General features: G+C 50.7%; 1 protein-coding gene across 1 annotated transcript in view; it reads right to left on the bottom strand.

The window, feature by feature from the left end:
- NEK2 (NIMA related kinase 2) overlaps nucleotides 1-19,871 on the bottom strand; it is a 162,721-nt gene that overhangs the window by 105,332 nt on the left and 37,518 nt on the right. The window contains 1 exon segment of the mRNA XM_030196073.1: nucleotides 15,857-16,101. Coding sequence (XP_030051933.1) covers nucleotides 15,857-16,101 — 245 coding nt within the window.

The raw sequence follows: 19,871 nt of genomic DNA, 5'->3' as shown, positions 1-19,871 counted from the left end.
CTTTATTTGAGTCTCAAAAACTTTCAATATTCTTCCCAGACCGTTATACGAGTCTCAGGGTTCTAACACACAACGAAATAGAATAGCACTTAGCTTGTGGTTTGAATCAGTTATAGAAGAGTGCTGATTCAAACCACAAGCTAAGTGCTATTCTATTTCGTTTGTTGTTTACCGCATAAAAAAGACTGCTTTAAAGTTGCTTGCATTGTGTGTTAGAACCCTGAGACTCGTATAACGGTCTGGGAAGAATATTGAAAGTTTTTGAGACTCAAATAAAGGTCTGGGAAGTGGAGTTTTTTGCCCTATGATAGAACTGTTGCGTGAGTTATATCAAAAAAATTTTTTTATAACCTCGCACTAAACCACTGGTATTTTACCAAAGGTTTCTGAGGGCTTTTTCTCCATTTTTCCCCACTGAATATTGCACCAATATTGAATATTGGCTGGAATTGTGACACTTTTGTATTAGACTCCCAGATACTCTAAGGACTGAGAAGGCTGAAGACGATTCTTTTGCATATTGACTACCCAACCTAGATGCTGCAACAATTCGACTACCCGAGCCGTCGCCTGAACGCTCTCTTGGGCCGATTTTGCCCGAATCAACCAGTCGTCTAAATAAGGATGGACCAAGATACCTTCTGCTCTGAGAGCTGCCGCCACAACAACCATGACCTTGGTAAGCGTGCGGGGAGCGGTTGCTAGCCCGAATGGAAGAGCCTGAAATTGAAAATGATGCCCCAGAATAGCAAACCTTAGGAACCGCTGATGAGCCGGGCGAATGGGAATATGAAAATAGGCTTCTGCAAGATCTAGGGAAGGCAGAAACTCCCCGGCCCGCACCGCAACAATGACGGACCGAAGAGTCTCCATCCGAAACGAGGGCACTCAGAGCTCGATTGACCGCCTTGAGATCTAAAATCGGACGAAAGGAGTCGTCCTTTTTGGGCACCAGAAAATAAATAGAATACCGGCCCTGGCCCCTCTCCGCCGCCGGTACCACAGAAATCGCTCGAAGATCCAGCAGCCTGCGAAGAGTAAGCCGGACCACGGCGGCCTTGACGCGAGACCGACAAGGGGATTGCAAGAAAGCATCTGACAAGGGACGAGCAAACTCTAATGCGTACCCGTCGCGAATCACCTCTAAGACCCACTGGTCCGAAGTAATTTGGGCCCACCTCTCTTGAAATTGCGCTAACCAAGCACCGATCTGAAGGAGAGGCTGGGCCCGCACACCTTCATTGCTGAGGCTTGGAGGTGGAGGAAAAAGAACCCCCGGCCTCCCGACCTCCTCGACGACCTCCCCGAAAGGACTGAGTTCTTTGTAAGAATCTAGACCGAGGAGCTTGAAAACCTCTGACAGAACGAAAACGACGAAAATCACGACCTCTGCTACGAGCTGAGAACTGCCCGCGCCCCGAACCTCTGGGGTGATCCTCCGGCAACCGCGGAACTTTAGCTTCTCCTAGACTACTTACCAATTTATCCAACTCCGGACCAAACAAAAAGGAACCCTTAAAGGGAAACTTACTAAGTTTAGACTTTGAGGCCGCATCCGCTGACCAACCATGAAGCCACAGAACACGGCGAGCAGCCACTGAGAAAGCCATAGACTTTGAAGAGGCCCTCAGCAAATCATACATAGCATCCGCCAAGAAAGCTGAAGCCATCTCCAGCTTAGCCACGTCATGATCAATAGCAGCAAGATCATCCGAAGAACGGTCTAAAATCCTCTCGGACCACCGAAAACTCGCCCTTGCGACCAGAGAACCACAAATAGCGGCCTGAACCGCTAGAGCTGAAACATCAAAAGCATTCTTCAGGAGGGTCTCAATCCGGCGTTCCTGAGGGTCCCGCAGAGCTGTGCCACCATCTACTGGCACCGTGTTCTGCTTAGTCACCGCGGAGACAACTGCGTCCACTACAGGGGAACTCAAAAGCTCTTTATCGGAATCCGGAAACGGGTAAAGCCTGCTCATGGCCCTTGCAAGCCGAAAACCAGCGTCCGGACGCTCCCACTGAGCCTGGACAACATCCCTAATGTCTTGATGCATGGGAAACGATCTACCAGACCTGCGGACTCCTTTGATCAACAAGTCCACCTTCCTAGGCTCAGCCACCGCACCATCATCATCCTCAAAACAGAGAGTAGAAGAAACCTGGGAAATAAGCTCCTGAAGGTCATCCCTATGGAAGATTCTAACCACCGAGGGATCCTCCCCCACAGGAAGGGATTCCTCCGTATCACCTGTATTAGAAAACTCTTCAGACCAATCCTCCTCAAGCAACCAAGAATTCTCTGCCAGGGCAGGGAACTCCTGCTCAGGCTCAAAGAAATCATCCTGCTCTGCCTGCCCAGAAGGCTTGAAGCGTTTTACAGGTACAGAAGGAGCCTCCACAGAACTCCTTACTGGAGGTGCAGCAGGAGCAGACTGCTGCAGTAAAAAAGCCGGATACATTTGAACTACAAAGGCAGGAGGGAAACCAGCTGTCCCCTGAGACAGTACTGTAGCTGGAGCAGCTGGCAGCGAGACCAGGGGATCCCGAGACAGATCAGAGCGGGCTACATCCAAAATGGCGGGCGTTCCCGCCAAAACCGGCAACGAGGGAGCGGGAGACGCAACTGCCTTACCGCTACTCGAATCGGACCCCCCCGACGGCGGAGCTACTGGCGCCGACGAAACAGACGGTCCTGCACCCTGATCCTGCAAAATGTCTACCACCGTGCAAAATTTACAGACACCACTGGATGCGAGGCCCCGGCGCTGACAAACTGAACACCGCCGCAACTTTTCCGACATCGCGAACAGCTGATCAGGTAAACAAAACTCCCGCGCGAAAACGAAAGTAAAAACCGCTACTTCGCTAAAACAAACACCGGAGCTGCTCTGCTTGCCTAAGCTGAAGGAGAAAAACAGCAGGCTGTCAGAAATCACAGGATCAAAGCCTGGGTTGCTGAAGCTCCGTTTTTTATTGCTCTTTTACAAGCGGCTGCCTCTCCCTGCCTCAACAGTTCTTAACATAAAGAGCTGGAGGGAATTCACCTCAGTCAGACTGCTCCTGTCAACAGTCTGCTATATAACAACAGCAGAAATAGGCACCAACTGCTGATTCTTCAGGGAGGATTAGGGGGGGAGGGACTCAGATACTTGAGTGTGGCACCCCCGGGGTAAACAGAGGCCCCCACGGACCTCAGCCCCTAACAAGCAGGTTTTTTTTTTTTTTTTGTAATTCAAATGCACAGTAATAATCTGAACCTTTCAGCAGAAAACAGAAAATACTAAGACTCACTAAGAATAAATAGACCAGAAAAAAGAATGAGACTGAAGGACTCACCACCTTCCACCTGCTGGAGACTGAGATTACTGGATCTTTCCCTGTATGGCAAGGGCTCTTATTGGCTCTCTGGAGTCACACTTTTTTCTCAGTCTCCACCTGCTGGAAGGCGTGCACAACCCATCAGTCACATTCTGGGCCGGTCCGGAGGGAGGCTAAGGAATTTGTAATTCACAGATACTGCAACAGAGTCCTGTGCACATCCAAAAGTTGCAACTGCCCAAATGAATCTGGAAACTCCTCCTCAACAAAGGAGGGAAGAAAAACAGGCTGGTTTAGGTGAAATGCTGAAACCACCTTAGGCATAAAGGAAGGCACGGTCCGAACCGTGACCCCTGACTCTGAGAATTGCAGAAAAGGGTCTCTACAGGACAGCGCCTGGACCTCTGACACCCGTCTCGCTGAGGTAATGGCCACTAAAAAGACGGCCTTCAGTGTCAAATCTTTCTCTGAAGCACGCCGAAGCGGTTCAAAGGGAACCCCCTGAAGGGCCTTCAATACTAACCCCAGGTTCCAAACTGGACAAGGTGCCCGCACGGGAGGATGGAGCCGAAGCACCCCTCTAAGAAACCGTGCCACATCTGGATGAGCAACTAAGGACACGCCTTCAACCTTGCCACGCAGGGAGGCCAATGCTGCCACTTGCACCCGCAGGGAATTATAGGCCAAGCCTTTGTGTACACCATCCTGCAAAAAGTCCAGAATCGGCGAGACAGGAGCCCGCAACGGAGAAAGCGCTCTTGAAACACACCAGACTTCAAACTGGCCCCAAATCCTGGCATAAGCCACGGAAGTAGAGCGCTTACGGGCCTGCAGGAGAGTGAAAATTACCTTATTTGAGTAGCCTCTCTCAATTGCGCCCTCTCAATCGCCATGCCATAAGACCAAAGCAGCAGGCGTCCTCCATGGCCACCGGACCCTGTGACAACAGGTGCGGAACTGGAGCCTCCAACAGCATCTGTCGAAGGTCCGCATACCAAGGCCTCCTGGGCCAATCCGGGGCGATGAGCACCACTTCTCCTGGATGCAGCCGAATCCGCAGGAGCATTCGCCCTATCAAGGGCCACGGAGGGAAGACATACAGCAAGCCCAGGGGCCAGGGTTGAGCCAAGGCATCGAACCCGGCACAGCAAGGATCCCTCAGTCTGCTGAAGAAGCACGGGACTTTGGCATTGGAACTGGTCGCCATAAGATCCATCACTGGCTTGCCCCCTTTGGCACATATCTGCAGGAATACATTGTCTGCTAGTTCCCACTCCGCTGGATTGATCTGATGCCTGCTTAGATAGTCGGTTTGCACGTTGCTCTGACCTGCAATGTGAGCTGCTGACAGGGACTGTAGATGCAGCTCGGCCCAGTGGCAAATTTGTTTGGTCTGCGCGGCTAGAGCTCTGCACTGAGTGCCACCGTGTCGATTTATGTAGGCCACTGCTGTGTTGTCCGACATCACTCGGACAGCCAATCCTTCCAGGGTCACTTGAAAAGCCAGAAGAGCCAGAAACACCGCTTTCAACTCCAGGCGGTTGACAGACCACTCCGACTCGTCGGGCGTCCACAGACCCTGGGCATGCTTCCCCTGGCATTGTGCGCCCCAGCCCTTCAGGCTGGCATCTGTCACCACTAGGCACCAATCGGGGAGCGCCAGCGGGATTCCCCGCCGCAACATGCTGTCCGAGAGCCACCACTCCATACTGAGGCGGGCCGCAGGGAGCCAAGAAAGTCTGCACTGATAATCCTGAGATACTGGAGACCATCGTTGAAATAGAGAATACTGTAGAGGTCTCAGGTGCGCTCTCGCCCATGGCACCACTTCCAAGGTGGCCGTCATCGATCCCAACAGCTGGACAATGTCCCAAGCTCGCGGGCGGGGCATCCTCAGGAGCAGACGGACCTGATTCTGAAGCTTGCATCGCCTTTGCTCGAGAAGAAACACATAGCCCGAGGCTGTGTCGAACCTGGCCCCCAAATATTATAGAGACTGCGAGAGGGTCAGGTAACTTTTGGCCATATTGATGACCCAGCCCAGAGATTGAAGGACTGAAACCACTCTGGCTGTAGCTAGATGACTCTTTTTCTGAGTCTGCTCTGATGAGCCAGTCATCTAGGTATGGGTGAACCTGGATACCCTCTCGCCTGAGAAAGGCAGCTACTACCACCATTACCTTGGAGAAGGTTCGGGGAGCTGTGGCAAAGCCAAAAGGCAAGGCCCGAAACTGGAAATGTTTTCCCAACACCGCAAACCGCAGAAACTTCTGGTGCGGGGGCCAAAATCGTATGTGCAAGTAAGCTTCTTTCAGGTCCAGAGACGTGAGAAACTCTACGGGCTGTACCGCCGCAATGACGGAGCGCAGGGTTTCAATGTGAAAATGCCGCACTCTTAAGGACTTGTTTAGCTCTTAAGTCCAGGATTGGGCGAAAAGACCCGCCTTTTCGTGGCACCACAAAGTAAATGGAGTAGCGGCCTAGACTTTGTTCGGCGGGAGGCACCGGGGTCACAGCCCCTATCTGGCACAGACTGTGCAGTCTCCTCTACCGCCGCCCGTTTGGCGGCAGAACTGCATCGGGACTCCACAAACACGTCTCTCACCGGGGCATCAAATTCTATTCAGTATCTGTCTCTGATCAGGTCCAAGACCCACTGATCTGCTGAGATTTTGGCCCACTCCTCGAAAAAGAGGGAAAGTCTTCCTCCGATGACAGGAAACGAGGAGGGGGCCTGCGCACCATCATTGAGAGGGTCGCCCCTGAACTCCAGGCCTTGAACCGGCAGCTGCGGAACGTTTGTCCGAGTGAAAGGAGTTTCTCTGCTAAAAGCGGGCACGCGAAGTGAACCCAGCAGCACACCCCGGGCGGTACCTTCTAGCTTCACGGAAGCAAGGTCTGTAAGAGGAGCGAACCGCCTGACCCTTAGAGGAAGGCTTTGGCCTATCTTCGGGCAAGCGCTGAGGTTTGGAATCCCCCAGGCCTTTAACAATGTTTTCCAGCTCCTCACCAAACAGGAGAAGGCCTTGAAAGGGCAACTTCACCAACCTTTACTTAGAGGCCATGTCTGCCGCCCAATGTTGTAGCCAAAGAGTGCGGCGAGCCGCCACTGCTACAGCCATTTGTTTAGCCGAAGCTCTGACCATATCATAAAGGGCGTCAGCCAAAAAGGACAAGGCCAACTCCATCCGCGGAGCCACTTCAGATAAGGTCTCCGCTCCATCACCGGGCTGTTCCACTGCCTGCTGTAACCAAGCCAGGCAGGCTCTAGCAGCATAACAACTACATGCAGACGCCCGAACAGTGAGACCTGCCAAATCAAAGGACCGTTTCAGAGCTGAATCAAGCCTGTGGTCTTGAATATCCTTCAGGGCAACACCTCCTTCAACAGGGAGGGTAGTTCTCTTTGTCACAGCCGTGACCAGGGCATCCACTTTAGGCATTGCAAAGCGAGCCAAATGTTCCTCACTCAGAGGGTATAATTGCCCCATAGCCCTGGCAACCTTCAAAGGTCCCTCGGGGTCAGCCCATTGAGCCGAAATAAGCTCTTGGATGGAGTCATGCAAAGGAAAGGCTCGAGTAGGCTTTCTGGTAGTAGTCATCCTTGGATTAACAGAGGAGGCTGTGCCACTCCCAGGATCTTCAAATCGAGAGGGCTTGTAAGGCATCTGAAATAAGGATCATCAAGCTCCTGTGGCAATTCTGCACCCGACTCTGGCTCCTCAGCCCAAGTTCTGCCAGACCCCTCAGAATCCTCATAGCCCGACTACGGGGGGGGGGGGGGGGGGGGGGGGGGGAGGGGAAGGGGTGTGCGCCACATTCAGAAGGAAAATTAGCCCTTCTGCGTTTATCAGGAGGATAAGAAACAGGCAAAGCCAACTCCAAAAGGCCAGGAATCACCGGGGGGGGGGGGGGGGGGGGGCAGGCAGAGGGTCCAAAGAACCCTGTGGAAGAGCTCTTTTAAGCATGTACACCCTATGCAGCATTAAAACAAAATCAGGGGAGAAAACCACTCCGACCGCCCAGATCCTGCCCAGGGCTATCAGCTCTATTATTAGCCTCACTGAGAGGACCCCCCCCCCCCCGGATTCAGGGTTCTCCGTCGCAATGGAGGCCACGTCATGTGGAAAACCCAAAATGGCGTCCGCTGCCAGCTCAGAACATAAAAGATCGCCGCTCGCCATGCTCGGGCCGGCTCTACCGTCTGTACAGCACGAATTACAGAGCCCAGCTGCTGATTTGCGCTTGCCACAAGCGCTTTACAGTCTCCGCAGCCACCGCCGAAAATGGCGGTAAAATTCAAAAACGTGCCGATCGCGGGCCCACCCCGGAGGAGTCAGAAAACACTCTTACCTCACTAGACCGAGTATCACAGCTCCGGTCCTGCAGAAGAATCTCAAGAAAAAAACCTCTTTTCCCAGATCACTGCGCTAAAGTGCGACGCGACTTTAATTATTTATTTATTTATTTTAACGCTGTGAGGAAAGCAGAGGCAAAAGAGGTAAATAAAAACACTCCGGAGGCTCAGATAAGTGGGAAAGGCGAACCAATGTGCCTGCATCCACTGAGTGGGAAAGGACAGGGAAAAGCAAGCTAATATGTCCACATCCACGGGGGCATGGGTAAGGCAGGGAAAGGGCTGACCTATGTGCCTTCAAAGTGAAGCTGCTATAGCCTCTAACACCCCGGCTAACAACTGGCAAGCCAGGAGCCACCCCCAGACAGATTTTTGATGGAGCTCGAAGAAGCTGCAGCCACCCTGCTTGGGGAGATAGAGAATACTGAAGAGGCAGTGGAGCTAGCTGGCCATGAGGCACTGTGAAAAAATTGAGTGCTCTCTATCTCCCCCTGCTGGTTGATGGACACAACCCCCACGTAATGGCTTCATCTGCTTGATGACAAGGAAACCTCGGTTTGCGTTGACTTTGGTTATCGCCTGTTTCGTTGATTTTTTCAGTGAAAAATGTGTCTCAGATTTCATCAGTTGCCTCAGATTTTGTTGGCGTGCCCACGTGACCTTGCTGCTAATTTTGCGAAAACAAAGGGCAACCCATGCATTCTCCTGCTCATTGTGGCGTTGTTTCTCGTTGCGTGAGCATCACCCTGTGCGTCTAATGCAACGCACGCAAGATAAAATCACATGTGCTCAAATCTCATTTTCCCTGTTAAGTGTTTCCCTTGCTAAAAAGTTAACCCTTTCCCTTTAGATCCATCATGGGACTATATTTATTCTCTATAAAATGTGTTTTTGGTATGTATTTCGGAGTGTCTAGAACGAATTAATTGGATTTACATTGATTCATATGGAAATAATTGCCTCGGTTTTCGTCTGTTTCGGTTTTCGTTGATTGTTTTCGGACGGATTATCAACGAAAACAGAGGTATGGGAAAATTAGATTCTTACCTTGGTAATTTTCTTTCCTTTAGTCATAGCAGATGAAGCCATTACGTATGGGTTATGTCCATCAACCAGCAGGGGAGATAGAGAGCACTCAAACTTTCACAGTGCCCTCTTGGCCAGCTAGCTCCACTGCCTCTTCAGTATTTGAAGCTTCCAAAGCAGTATGGCAAACCGCAATGGGAATCACAAGAGCTTTCCTCACAGCGAACGATGGCCCATCACAAGGGCATGAACTCAAAGGAGGGAATGCACATCCTCCTGGAGGGAATAAACTCATCCTCCTTATTATATAAGTGGAGGGGAACACCCGCGCCTCCTGGAGGGAATCGCACATCCTCCCAACACACTGGAGGGAATGAACTCATCCTCCTATTTATAGAACTGGAGGGGAACACACGCGCCTCCTGGAGAGAATCAACACATCCTCCAAAAAAAACATGCTGGAGGGAATGAAGACATCCTCCTAAATTTAAACTGAACATGAATCCTGAAAATTGTTTTCCAACTTTCTCCCAAGGAAGGAACTTCAGGAAATTAGAACAGAACCTGAAAAAACAGATTCACAGCATACAGACAATCATACAGGGAGGGCTCATGGCTTCATCTGCTATGACTAAAGGAAAGAAAATTACCAAGGTAAGAACCTAATTTTCCCTTCCTTGTCATCAAGCAGATGAAGCCATTACGTATGGGATGTAACAAAGCAATCCCTAGATAGGGTGGGAACAAGCCACACCACGCGCTAGCACTTGTGCACCAAAACGCGCATCCCTCCTGGCAGCCACATCCAGCCTGTAATGTCGGGCAAAGGAGAGCTTAGAAGCCCATGTTGCTGCACTGCATATCTCTTGAAGAGAGAGTGCTCCAGTTTCAGCCCAAGAGGAAGAAATCGCTCTAGTAGAATGTGCCTTAAAGGCTATAGGCGGAACCCTGCCGGCCAGCAGATAAGCTGAAAAGATAGTTTCTTTGACCCAGCGGGCAATAGTGGGTTTAGACACTGGAGACCCTCTGCGAGAACCGGATAGCAAAACAAACAGATGATCAGAAGTCCTGAAAGAGTTAGTAACTCGCAGATACTGCAGCAGAGTCCTGCGCAAAAGGTGCAGTTGCCCAAAAGATTCTGGAAATTCTTCCTCTGAAAAAGAGGGCAAGAAAATAGGCTGGTTTAAGTGAAAGGCTGAAACCACCTTAGGCATAAAGGAAGGCACGGTCCGAACAGTGACTCCGGACTCTGAAAATTGCAGAAATGGGTCTCTACAGGACAGCGCCTGGAGCTCTGACACCCGTCTCGCCGAGGTAATGGCCACCAGAAAAACGGCCTTCAGTGTCAAGTCTTTCTCCGATGCTCGCCGAAGCGGCTCAAAAGGAGATGCCTGCAGGGTTTTCAAAACTAGCCCCAGGTTCCAAGCTGGACAGGGTGCTCGCACTGGAGGTCGGAGCCGAAGCACCCCTCTAAGAAACCGTGCCACATCTGGGTGAGCAGCCAAAGACACGCCTTCCACCTTACCACGAAGGGGGGCCAACGCTGCCACCTGCACCCGCAGAGAATTATAGGCCAAGCCTTTTTGTACACCCTCCTGCAAAAAGTCCAGAATCGGCGAGACAGGAGCCCACATTGGAACAATGGCTCTGGAAGCACACCAAGACTCAAACAGGCACCAAATCCTGGCATAAGCCACGGAAGTGGACCGCTTGCAGGAGAGTGGAAATAACTTTATTGGAATAACCTTTATCCCTCAATTGCGCCCTCTCAATAGCCATGCCGTAAGACCAAAGCGGCCTCCATGGCTACTGGTCCCTGAGTCAACAGGTTCGGTACCAGAGGTAACGGCAGAGGAGCCTCCAGGACCATCTGTCGGAGGTCTGCATACCAAGGTCTCCTTGGCCAATCCGGGGCGATAAGGACCACTTCTCCTGGGTGCAGCCGAATCCGCAAGAGCAGGCGCCCTATCAAGGGCCATGGGGGAAACACATAAAGTAGACCCGGAGGCCAGGGTTGAGCCAAGGCATCCAACCCCGCCGAGCGAGGATCTCTCCGTCTGCTGAAGAAGCACGGGACTTTGGTATTGGCACTTGTCGCCATTAGATCCATCACGGGCTTGCCCCATTTGGCACAGATCTGCAGGAATACTTCGTCTGCCAGATTCCATTCTGCTGGATCGATCTGATGCCTGCTCAGATAATCGGCCTGCACATTGCTCTGACCTGCAATATGAGCTGCCGACAGACCTGAAGATGCAGCTCGGCCCAGTGGCAAATCAGTTCGGCCTGCGCGGCTAGTGCTCTGCACCTTGTTCCGCCTTGTCGATTTATATAGGCCACCGTTGTCGTGTTGTCCGACATCACTCTGACAGCCAATCCTTCCAGGGTCACTTGAAAGGCCAGAAGCGCCTGAAACACCGCTTTCAACTCTAGGCGGTTGATGGACCACTCCGACTCCTCGGGTGTCCATAGACCCTGGGCATGCTTCCCCTTGCAGTGTGCGCCCCAGCCCTTCAGGCTGGCATCTGTTACCACTAGGCACCAAACGGGGAGCGTCAGCGGCATTCCTCTCCGCAGCATGCTGTCCGAGAGCCACCACTCCATGCTGAGATGGGCCGCAGGGAGCCAAGAAAGTCTGCATTGGTAATCCTGAGAAATAGACCATCTCCGGAGTAGGGAATACTGTAGAGGTCTCAGGTGCGCTCTCGCCCAGGGTACCACTTCCATCGTGGCTGTCATCGATCCCAGCAGCTGGACAATGTCCCAAGCTCGCGGGCGGGGCATCCTCAGGAGCAGACGGACCTGATTCTGAAGCTTGCACCGCCTTGGCTCGGGTAGGAACACATAGCCCGAGACTGTGTCGAGCCTGGCCCCCAAAAACTCTAGAGATTGTGAAGGGGACAGGTGACTTTTGGCCATATTGACGACCCAGCCTAGAGACTGCAGTACTGAGACCACTCTGGCTGTAGCTTGTAAGCTCTCTGTTGCAGAGTCTGCTCTGATGAGCCAGTCGTCTAGGTACGGATGAACCCTGATACCTTCTCGCCTGAGAAAAGCAGCTACTACCACCATTACCTTCGAAAAGGTTCGGGGAGCTGTGGCGAGGCCAAAAGGCAAGGCCCTGAACTGGAAATGTTTTCCCAACACTGCAAACTTCAGAAACTTCTGGTGCGGGGGCCAAATCGGTGCAAGTAAGCTTCGTTAAGGTCTAGAAACGTGAGAAACTCTCCTGGCTGAACCGCCGCAATGACGGAGCGCAGGGATTCCATGTGGAAATGCCGCACTCTCAGGGACTTGTTCACTTCTTTTAAGTCCAGAATAGGGCGAAAGGACCCACCTTTTCGCGGCACCACAAAGTAGATGGAGTATCGGCCGCAGCCTTGCTCGGCGGGAGGCACCGGGGTCACTGCCCCTAACTGAATCAGACCTTGTAAAGTCTCCTCCCCCGCCGCCCGTTTGACGGCAGAACCGCATCGGGACTCCACAAACACGTCTCTTACTGGGGCGTTGAATTCTATTCTGTATCCATCTCTGATCAGGTCCAGAACCCACTGATCTGAGGAAATCTTGGCCCACTCCTCGACAAAGAGGGAAAGCCGTCCTCCGATGACAGGCATCGAGGAGAGGGCCAGCGCACCATCATTGAGAGGGTCGCCCCTGAACTCCTGGTCTTGAGCCACCGGCTGCGGAACGCTTGTCTGAGCGAAAGGAGTTCCTCTGCTGACCACGGGCACGTGAAGTGAACCCAGCAGAACGCCCCGGGCAGTACCTTCTAGCTTCACAGAAGCGAGGTCTGTACGAGGAGTGGACCGCCTGGCCCTTAGAGGAAGGCCTCTGCCTATCTTCGGGCAAGCGCTGGGGTTTTGGATCACCCAGGCCTTTCACAATTTTCTCTAACTCCTCACCAAATAGGAGAAGTCCATGAAAAGGCAACTTCACCAACCTTTGCTTAGAGACCATGTCCGCTGCCCAGTGTCGTAGCCACAGACGACGGCGAGCCGCCACTGCTACTGCCATTTGTTTAGCCGAAGCTCTGACAAGGTCATAAAGGGCATCAGCCAGAAAGGACAAGGCCACCTCCATCCGCGGAGCCACATCCAAGAAGGGCTCCGCTCCATCTCCGGGCTGAGCCACTGCCTGTTGCAGCCAAGCTAGGCAGGCTCTCACAGCATAACAGCTGCATGCAGACGCCCGAACAGTGAGACCTGCAATTTCAAAGGACCGTTTCAATGCTGTTTCCAGCCTACGGTCTTGAACATCCTTCAGGGCAACACCTCCTTCAACAGGGAGGGTAGTTCTCTTTGTCACCGCAGTGACTAGGGCATCCACTGTAGGCATTTGAAAACGAGCCATATGTCCCTCACGCAGAGGGTATAACTGCCCCATAGCCCTGGAAACTCTCAAAGGTCCCTCGGGGTCAGCCCACTGAGCCGAAACAAGCTCTAGGATGGAGTCATGCAAAGGGAAGGCCCGAGCAGCTTTCTTGGTACTAGCCATCCTGGGATTACCCGAGGAGGCCATGCCACTGTCAGGATCTTCAATCGAGAGGGCCTGCAGGGTATCTGAAATAAGCGCTGGCAGCTCATCACGGTGGAAAATCCTCACCGCGGAGGGATCATCCAGATCCTGTGGTAAATCCGCACCTGACTGGTTCCTCAGACCAAGAACGTCTGTCAGAGTTCTCCGAATCCTCACACCCCGACCACGGGGGGGGGGGAAGGTGCACCACAATCTGAAGGGGAATTAACCCTTCTGCGCTTATCTTTAGGCCAAGCATCCGGGAAAAAAGCCTCACTGGGCAGTCCCAGGCCAGAATCCATCGGGGGGGCAATCAGAGGAGCCTCAGGCGACCCTTGAGGAAGGGCTCTTTTCATCATGTATGCTTTATGCAGCAAAAGCACAAAATCCGGGGAGAAAATCTCACCCTGGGCACCCAAATCCTGTCCGGTGCTAGCCACTCCTGAAATAACCTCATCTCGAGGTGCCCCACCCGGCTCAGGTCTCTCCGTGTCCACGGAGGCCGCGCCATGCGGTGCAAGCAAAATGGCGCCCACTGCCAGCTCAGAGCGGGAAGAAACATCGCTCGCCATGCTCGGGCCGGCTCCTACACCAATACAGCACGATTTACAGAGCCCTGCTGCTGATTTGCGCTTGCCACAAGTGGAACAGCGCTTTACATTGTCCGCAGCCATCGCCGAAAAACGGCGGTAAAATCCAAAATGGTGGTTTCGCGCCAAAATCGCCCCGATCGCGGGCCCACCCCGGAGGAGTTGGAAAACACTCTTACCTCAAAGGATCTAGTGTACAACTACGATCCTGCTGAAAATCAGGTCAAAAACCTCTGTTCCAGCGTCTCTGCATTTAAAAAACGCGACGCGACTTTTTTTTTTTTTTTTAAGCTGAGGAAAGCAGAGGTATTGAAGACTCCGGAGGCTCAGATGAGTGGGAAAGGCAGGGAAAGGGTGAACCTATATGCCTGCATCCACTGTTGGTGGGTAAGGACAGGGAAAGCAAGGCAATATGTCCACATCCACAGAGGTATGGGTAAGGCAGGGAAAGGGCTAACCTATGTGCCTTTAAAGTGAAGCTGCTATAGCCTCCAACACCCCGGTTAACAACTGGCAAGCCAGGAACCACCTCCCGGCAGATTTTTCTGGAGCTCGAACAAGCTGCAGCCACCCTGCTAAGGGAGATAGAGAATACTGAAGAGGCAGTGGAGCTAGCTGGCCAAGAGGGCACTGTGAAAGTTTGAGTGCTCTCTATCTCCCCTGCTGGTTGATGGACATAACCCATACGTAATGGCTTCATCTGCTTGATGACAAGGAACACTGTATATGCATGTGTGGCGAGCTGGAAAGAAGGGAAGCTAATTATAAAGATAAATACCAACAATGTATTTTGCTTGTATTTTTTTTATGAAGAAAAATATTAGAAACCCAGTAAAGAAATATCTAGATCTAGATAGATACACACACACACACAACTTTTCCAGCTTGCCCTAACAAAAAACTCAGCCCAAATTACTTTACAGTTCAACTGAAAGGATCATGGGATCAACTTATAGCTCAGACTAGAACATATGGAAAAGTATTTTAGAAGTTTCTTACAGCCTTAGCTTCTCTCCACCAACCATGAGATTTGGTGGAGGGAGTGGGGGAAGAGATTTATGCACCTGTGCCAGTTCAGTCCTGTATAAAATGCAACTATTTATTATTTGCTATTTAAGACACCATCTCTATGTGATATCCACGACATACACACACATTGAATGTGAACCTGGATTTGATTTTCAAATATTTATTTAAAGAGCTCGAGTGCAATTTTTCTTACAATGCAACTATGCCACTTATTTTAGAGCACAGTGCCCCAAACACTTCTGTCAAAGTGCTAATGAGGTTTTGGGGTTTTTTTGTGGTGGGGAGGGAAGGGAAGGAGTATTGAGTATATTTCAATTGGTTACTGTGTATAAATCAGGAGGAGGGGGGAGGAGACCTTACAAACCAACTCGCATAATAAACCAATTCACCAACTGTTTAATCACACTTTAGCAATATTTACTCGAATTAAAAAAGGCCACAAAATCATTTCTAGTGACTTTGACTACTTGCCTTTTCCAAATTCAAGCTCAATGTATCTTGATTTTAACTGAAATTGCTTCCCTATTCAAGCGGACTCACAATCCAATTTGCCACAAGCATCACTAGGAAAAGCTGGATCTGATACTTTACTTCCCTGGTTCTTAGCCCACTGCTCCAACCGCTGGAGTACTCCATGCCAAGGTGCAGATCCGGCTCTATTCTCAAGATGGCTGGCAAGACTACTGCTGGAAGTCCCAAAAGCCATTTTCTGAGTACGGCATGCGAGTGGGGATGCTCCTGCCGAGAGGGTAGGGGAGTGGACTCAGGAGAGGGGAGCTGCCACAGGGAGGGAGAATTTGTTTTCAGCCAAAAACATGTACTGACATTTTCAGCTGAAACCTGAACCCAATCTTTGGGCCAATTTCGGTCCCGAATTGGAAACTGAAATTCAGACAGCCTCTAGTGGAGCCTGCTATACAGCAAGGTATTCTCTTACTTGAATGTCTGAAGTTAGTTAATGGGGGGGGGGGGGGGGGGGGGGGGGAAGAAAAAAATAAATTAAAAATCAGTCAAATACATACCGGAGACATATAATACGGTGTGCCAACAAATGTTTTTGCAAAACTGGTGTCATGGTGCAATATTCTGGCCAATCCAAAGTCTCCAAGTTTTACATTCTGTTTGGCATCTAGAAAAATATTAGCTGGTTTCAGGTCCCGATGCAACACAGTACGACTTCCATCACTCCTCCTATGGCAATCCTTTAAAGCAGAGACCAGCTGAGCAAAGACATGGAGAATGAAGTCTTCATCCAAATACTGCCTAAGGAAAGAGTTGATTCCAATATGGCTTTTACCCATGAAAATGTAACTCAGCAAGATATTTTCCACAGTGAATTATATTCCTAAACATTAGTTGTCACTATTGACTCGCCTATTTCCCCCTCCCCATTCTTGACAGCCATAATCAATCTATGCCTTATCTTCTCCATTTGCAAACAATCTTTTCTGACATCTTCTGTCTCCTATGTAGTTCATGTTCTTCTAGATTTCTAAAATTTGTTTTTCTACATGTGTCTGTAGCTCCATTCCCTCTACTGGTTCATTTCAATTACATTTCAGTCTAAGAGACGAACCCATAACCCTTTGTCCTAGCCCACACAATCACTTTGTGTGAGTCCCTCCATAGATTCTGCATTTGGTACAGTTTTCTTTAACTCTCGATTTAGAGCTTCCTCTCTGCAGTACATGTGGGACCATTCTATCTAAAGATGAACGTTAGGAGACATTCCAGTAAACTTCTTAAAGCAGCATTATGCAAACTTTTGGCCAATGACTTCTATCCCTTCTCTTATAAGTCTCATATCAAAGATTAGTTTTAAAATGGGGACATATTGTATTCAATGGAATTCTACAAAATTGACTGCATGTTTAGACTGTTTGTTTTTAACTGCAATGTATGAGTTTTTTTCTTCCCCAACACAATATAGGTGCTCCCTGGAACAATCCAACATGCATCTGCCCAAACAGTAGAAGGTCCCTTTGTAACATACCCATACCCCATCAACCACTGCAGATGCAATAAGCAAGCAATACCACAAAGTGGCACTCGCTACTTTGCACGTATCAAGATATAGCCATATCACAAAATTATTATTTTTTTTTTGGGGGGGGGGGAGGAGGGGGCGGAAGCACCAAAAAGGAAGCAGAACCCTGGGCAGTGGTCTTCCAAGGGTGGGACTTCAGAAGTGTCACTGACTAAAAAAAAAGAAAATCAGGTAAGAATTTCTCCTTTTTTAGCGTTTGCTTCATTGTTCTGAACCAATGGGATGTACCAAAGCAGATCTATTGGGAGGGGAAGACAAGGCCCCCCAAATGACAGCTCTGCCAAAGTCTGAGCAGGCTGTGGCCAGCATGTCCAATCTGAAGTGCTTAACAATTCAAATTTCAAGTTTTATTCTGGATTTACTATCCCACCCATCAAAAAGCATGTCTAGGTGTCTTACAATCTAAAAATTATAGGAACAAAAGATAATAAAACATGAAAGAGGAAGGGTGGGGGAAGAACAACAATTTTAATAGGATAGAAGAGGGGATAGATGAGAGGGGTTTATCTAATCTGTTGGGTCCAATAAGCTCAACTTCCATGGATTACAATGGAGAGACTAGGGATATGCATCAGAGACGAGAGACGCTTTCAGTTCTATTTTAAAGTTTCAAAGAGAAGTCCAGTGCAGAAGAGAGTGAGGTAATTTATTCAGGGCCCTGAACAGAGAAAATTGCCTGCCTAGAAATGATGGTACTATCAGTAGGTTTTGAAACGATGATCGCAATGTTCTTGAATTCCAGTATGGGTTAGCATATGAGAAAGTTTTATAAACTTTAGTGTGAGCATGCCATGTAGTGTTACATAAGGTAAAATTATGTATCATACCTGATAATTTTCTTTCCATTAATCATAGCTGATCAATCCATAGACTGGTGGGTTGTGTCCATCTACCAGCAGGTGGAGATAGAGAGCAATCCTTTTGCCTCCCTATATGTGGTCATGTGCTGCCGGAAACTCCTCAGTATGTCGATATCCAAGCTCCATCCGCAGGACTCAGCACTTAGAGAATTACACCCACAAAGGGACACTCTGCCCAGCTCACCACCGCCGAAACGGGGGAGGGGAATTAACCCAGCTCATCCCCACACAAGTGGGGGAGGGGAATCCGTCCAGCTCATCCCCGCGGAGCGGGGGAGGGACACCACCCCGCCGATGCGGGGGGATCTGGCTTATCCTGCAACCGAAACCCCGGGAGGAGCTGACTGACCCTAACACCGCCGAAGCGGGAGGGGTACAAAGCTGCCCTACAGCCGCACGAAGCGGGAGGGAGCGCCGGCAGAATTTATGTCTCAATCCAGCCCCGTAAAACGGAGGGGAGAGGAATGCAGCAGCTCACTGTAACACAAATTCGTCTCAACTCTTGAAGAATCCATTGAAAAACTTGAACACGAAGTCCTCCTGAACAGGAACTGAAGACTAAACTTGAACCTGAAATGCAACCAGAATATAAACAATACAGATATCTGGGAGGGACTATGGATTGATCAGCTATGATTAATGGAAAGAAAATTATCAGGTATGATACATAATTTTACCTTCCATATCATCAAGCTGATCAATCCATAGACTGGTGGGATGTACCGAAGCAGTACTCACCCAGGGCGGGACATTGAAATCCCTGAACGCAACACTGAAGCTCCAAACCGGGCCTCCGCCCGAGCAGCCACAGCCAAGCGGTAATGCCTGGAGAAGGTATGGGCCGATGCCCAAGTTGCCGCCTTGCAAATCTCTTCCAAGGAGACGGACCCGGCCTCTGCCATCGAGGCCGCCTGAGCTCTAGTGGAGTGAGCCTTCAGCTGGATAGGCGGCACCTTCCCCGCGGCCACATAAGCCGCTGCAATGGCTTCCTTGACCCATCTTGCCACTGTAGGCTTAGAAGCCTGCAGACCCTTACGAGGACCTGCAAACAGGACAAACAGATGATCCGATTTCCGGAAATCATTGGTCACTTCCAAGTATCTGATGATGACTCGTCTCACATCCAGATATTTGAGAGCAGAGTATTCCTCTGGGTAGTCCTCCCTACGAAAGGAAGGGAGACAGAGCTGCTGATTCACATGGAAGTGAGAAACAATCTTGGGCAGGAAGGAAGGCACTGTGCGAATAGTCACTCCTGCCTCAGTGAACTGCAGAAATGGCTCTCGACATGAGAGTGCCTGGAGCTCGGAAACTCTTCTGGCTGAAGTGATAGCCACCAAAAAGACTGCTTTCAACGTCAGGTCTTTCAGAGATGCCCTAGACAAGGGTTCAAAAGGCGGCTTCTGCAAGGCTCTTAGCACCAGGTTGAGATTCCACGCAGACACCACTGAGTGCAGAGGAGGGCGCAGGTGATTAACTCCCTTGAGAAAGCGCACCACATCTGGCTGCGAAGCCAGGGAAGCACCCTTCAGGCGGCCCCTGAAGCAAGCCAGAGCCGCTACCTGGACTTTAAGGGAACTGAGCGACAGGCCTTTCTCCAGACCTTCTTGCAGGAACGCCAACACTGAAGAAATTGGAGCAGTGAAGGGAGAAAGTGAGCCTGCTTCACACCACGCTGCAAAGGTACGCCAAACCCTGGCGTAAGCAGTAGAAGTAGAGCGCTTCCTCGCTCTCAGCATAGTGGCGATGACCTTGTCTGAGAAGCCCTTCTTTCTCAGACGCTGCCGCACAATAGCCAGGCCGTAAGACCAAAGGGGGAGTGATCCTCCATCACCACGGGACCCTGATGCAACAGGCCCTGCTCCACTGGCAGCCGCAGAGGATCGTCGACTGAGAGCCTGATCAAGTCCACATACCAGGGATGTCTGGGCCAGTCCGGACCCACCAGGATTATCCGGCCCGGATGCTTTGCCACCCGGTCTAGCACCCTGCCCAACATGGGCCAGGGCGGGAACACATAGAGAAGCTCCTGTGTCGGCCACTGTTGGAGAAGAGCATCTACTCCCAGAGATCGAGGGTCCCGTCCTCTGCTGAAAAAGCGCGGCACTTGGCAATTGGCCGATGAC

This window comes from Microcaecilia unicolor, chromosome 3, assembly GCF_901765095.1.
Source record: "Microcaecilia unicolor chromosome 3, aMicUni1.1, whole genome shotgun sequence".
Taxonomy (NCBI): Eukaryota; Metazoa; Chordata; class Amphibia; order Gymnophiona; family Siphonopidae; genus Microcaecilia; species Microcaecilia unicolor.
Note: the sequence above shows the minus strand (reverse complement) of the source record. Positions and strands in the feature narration are given on the sequence as shown.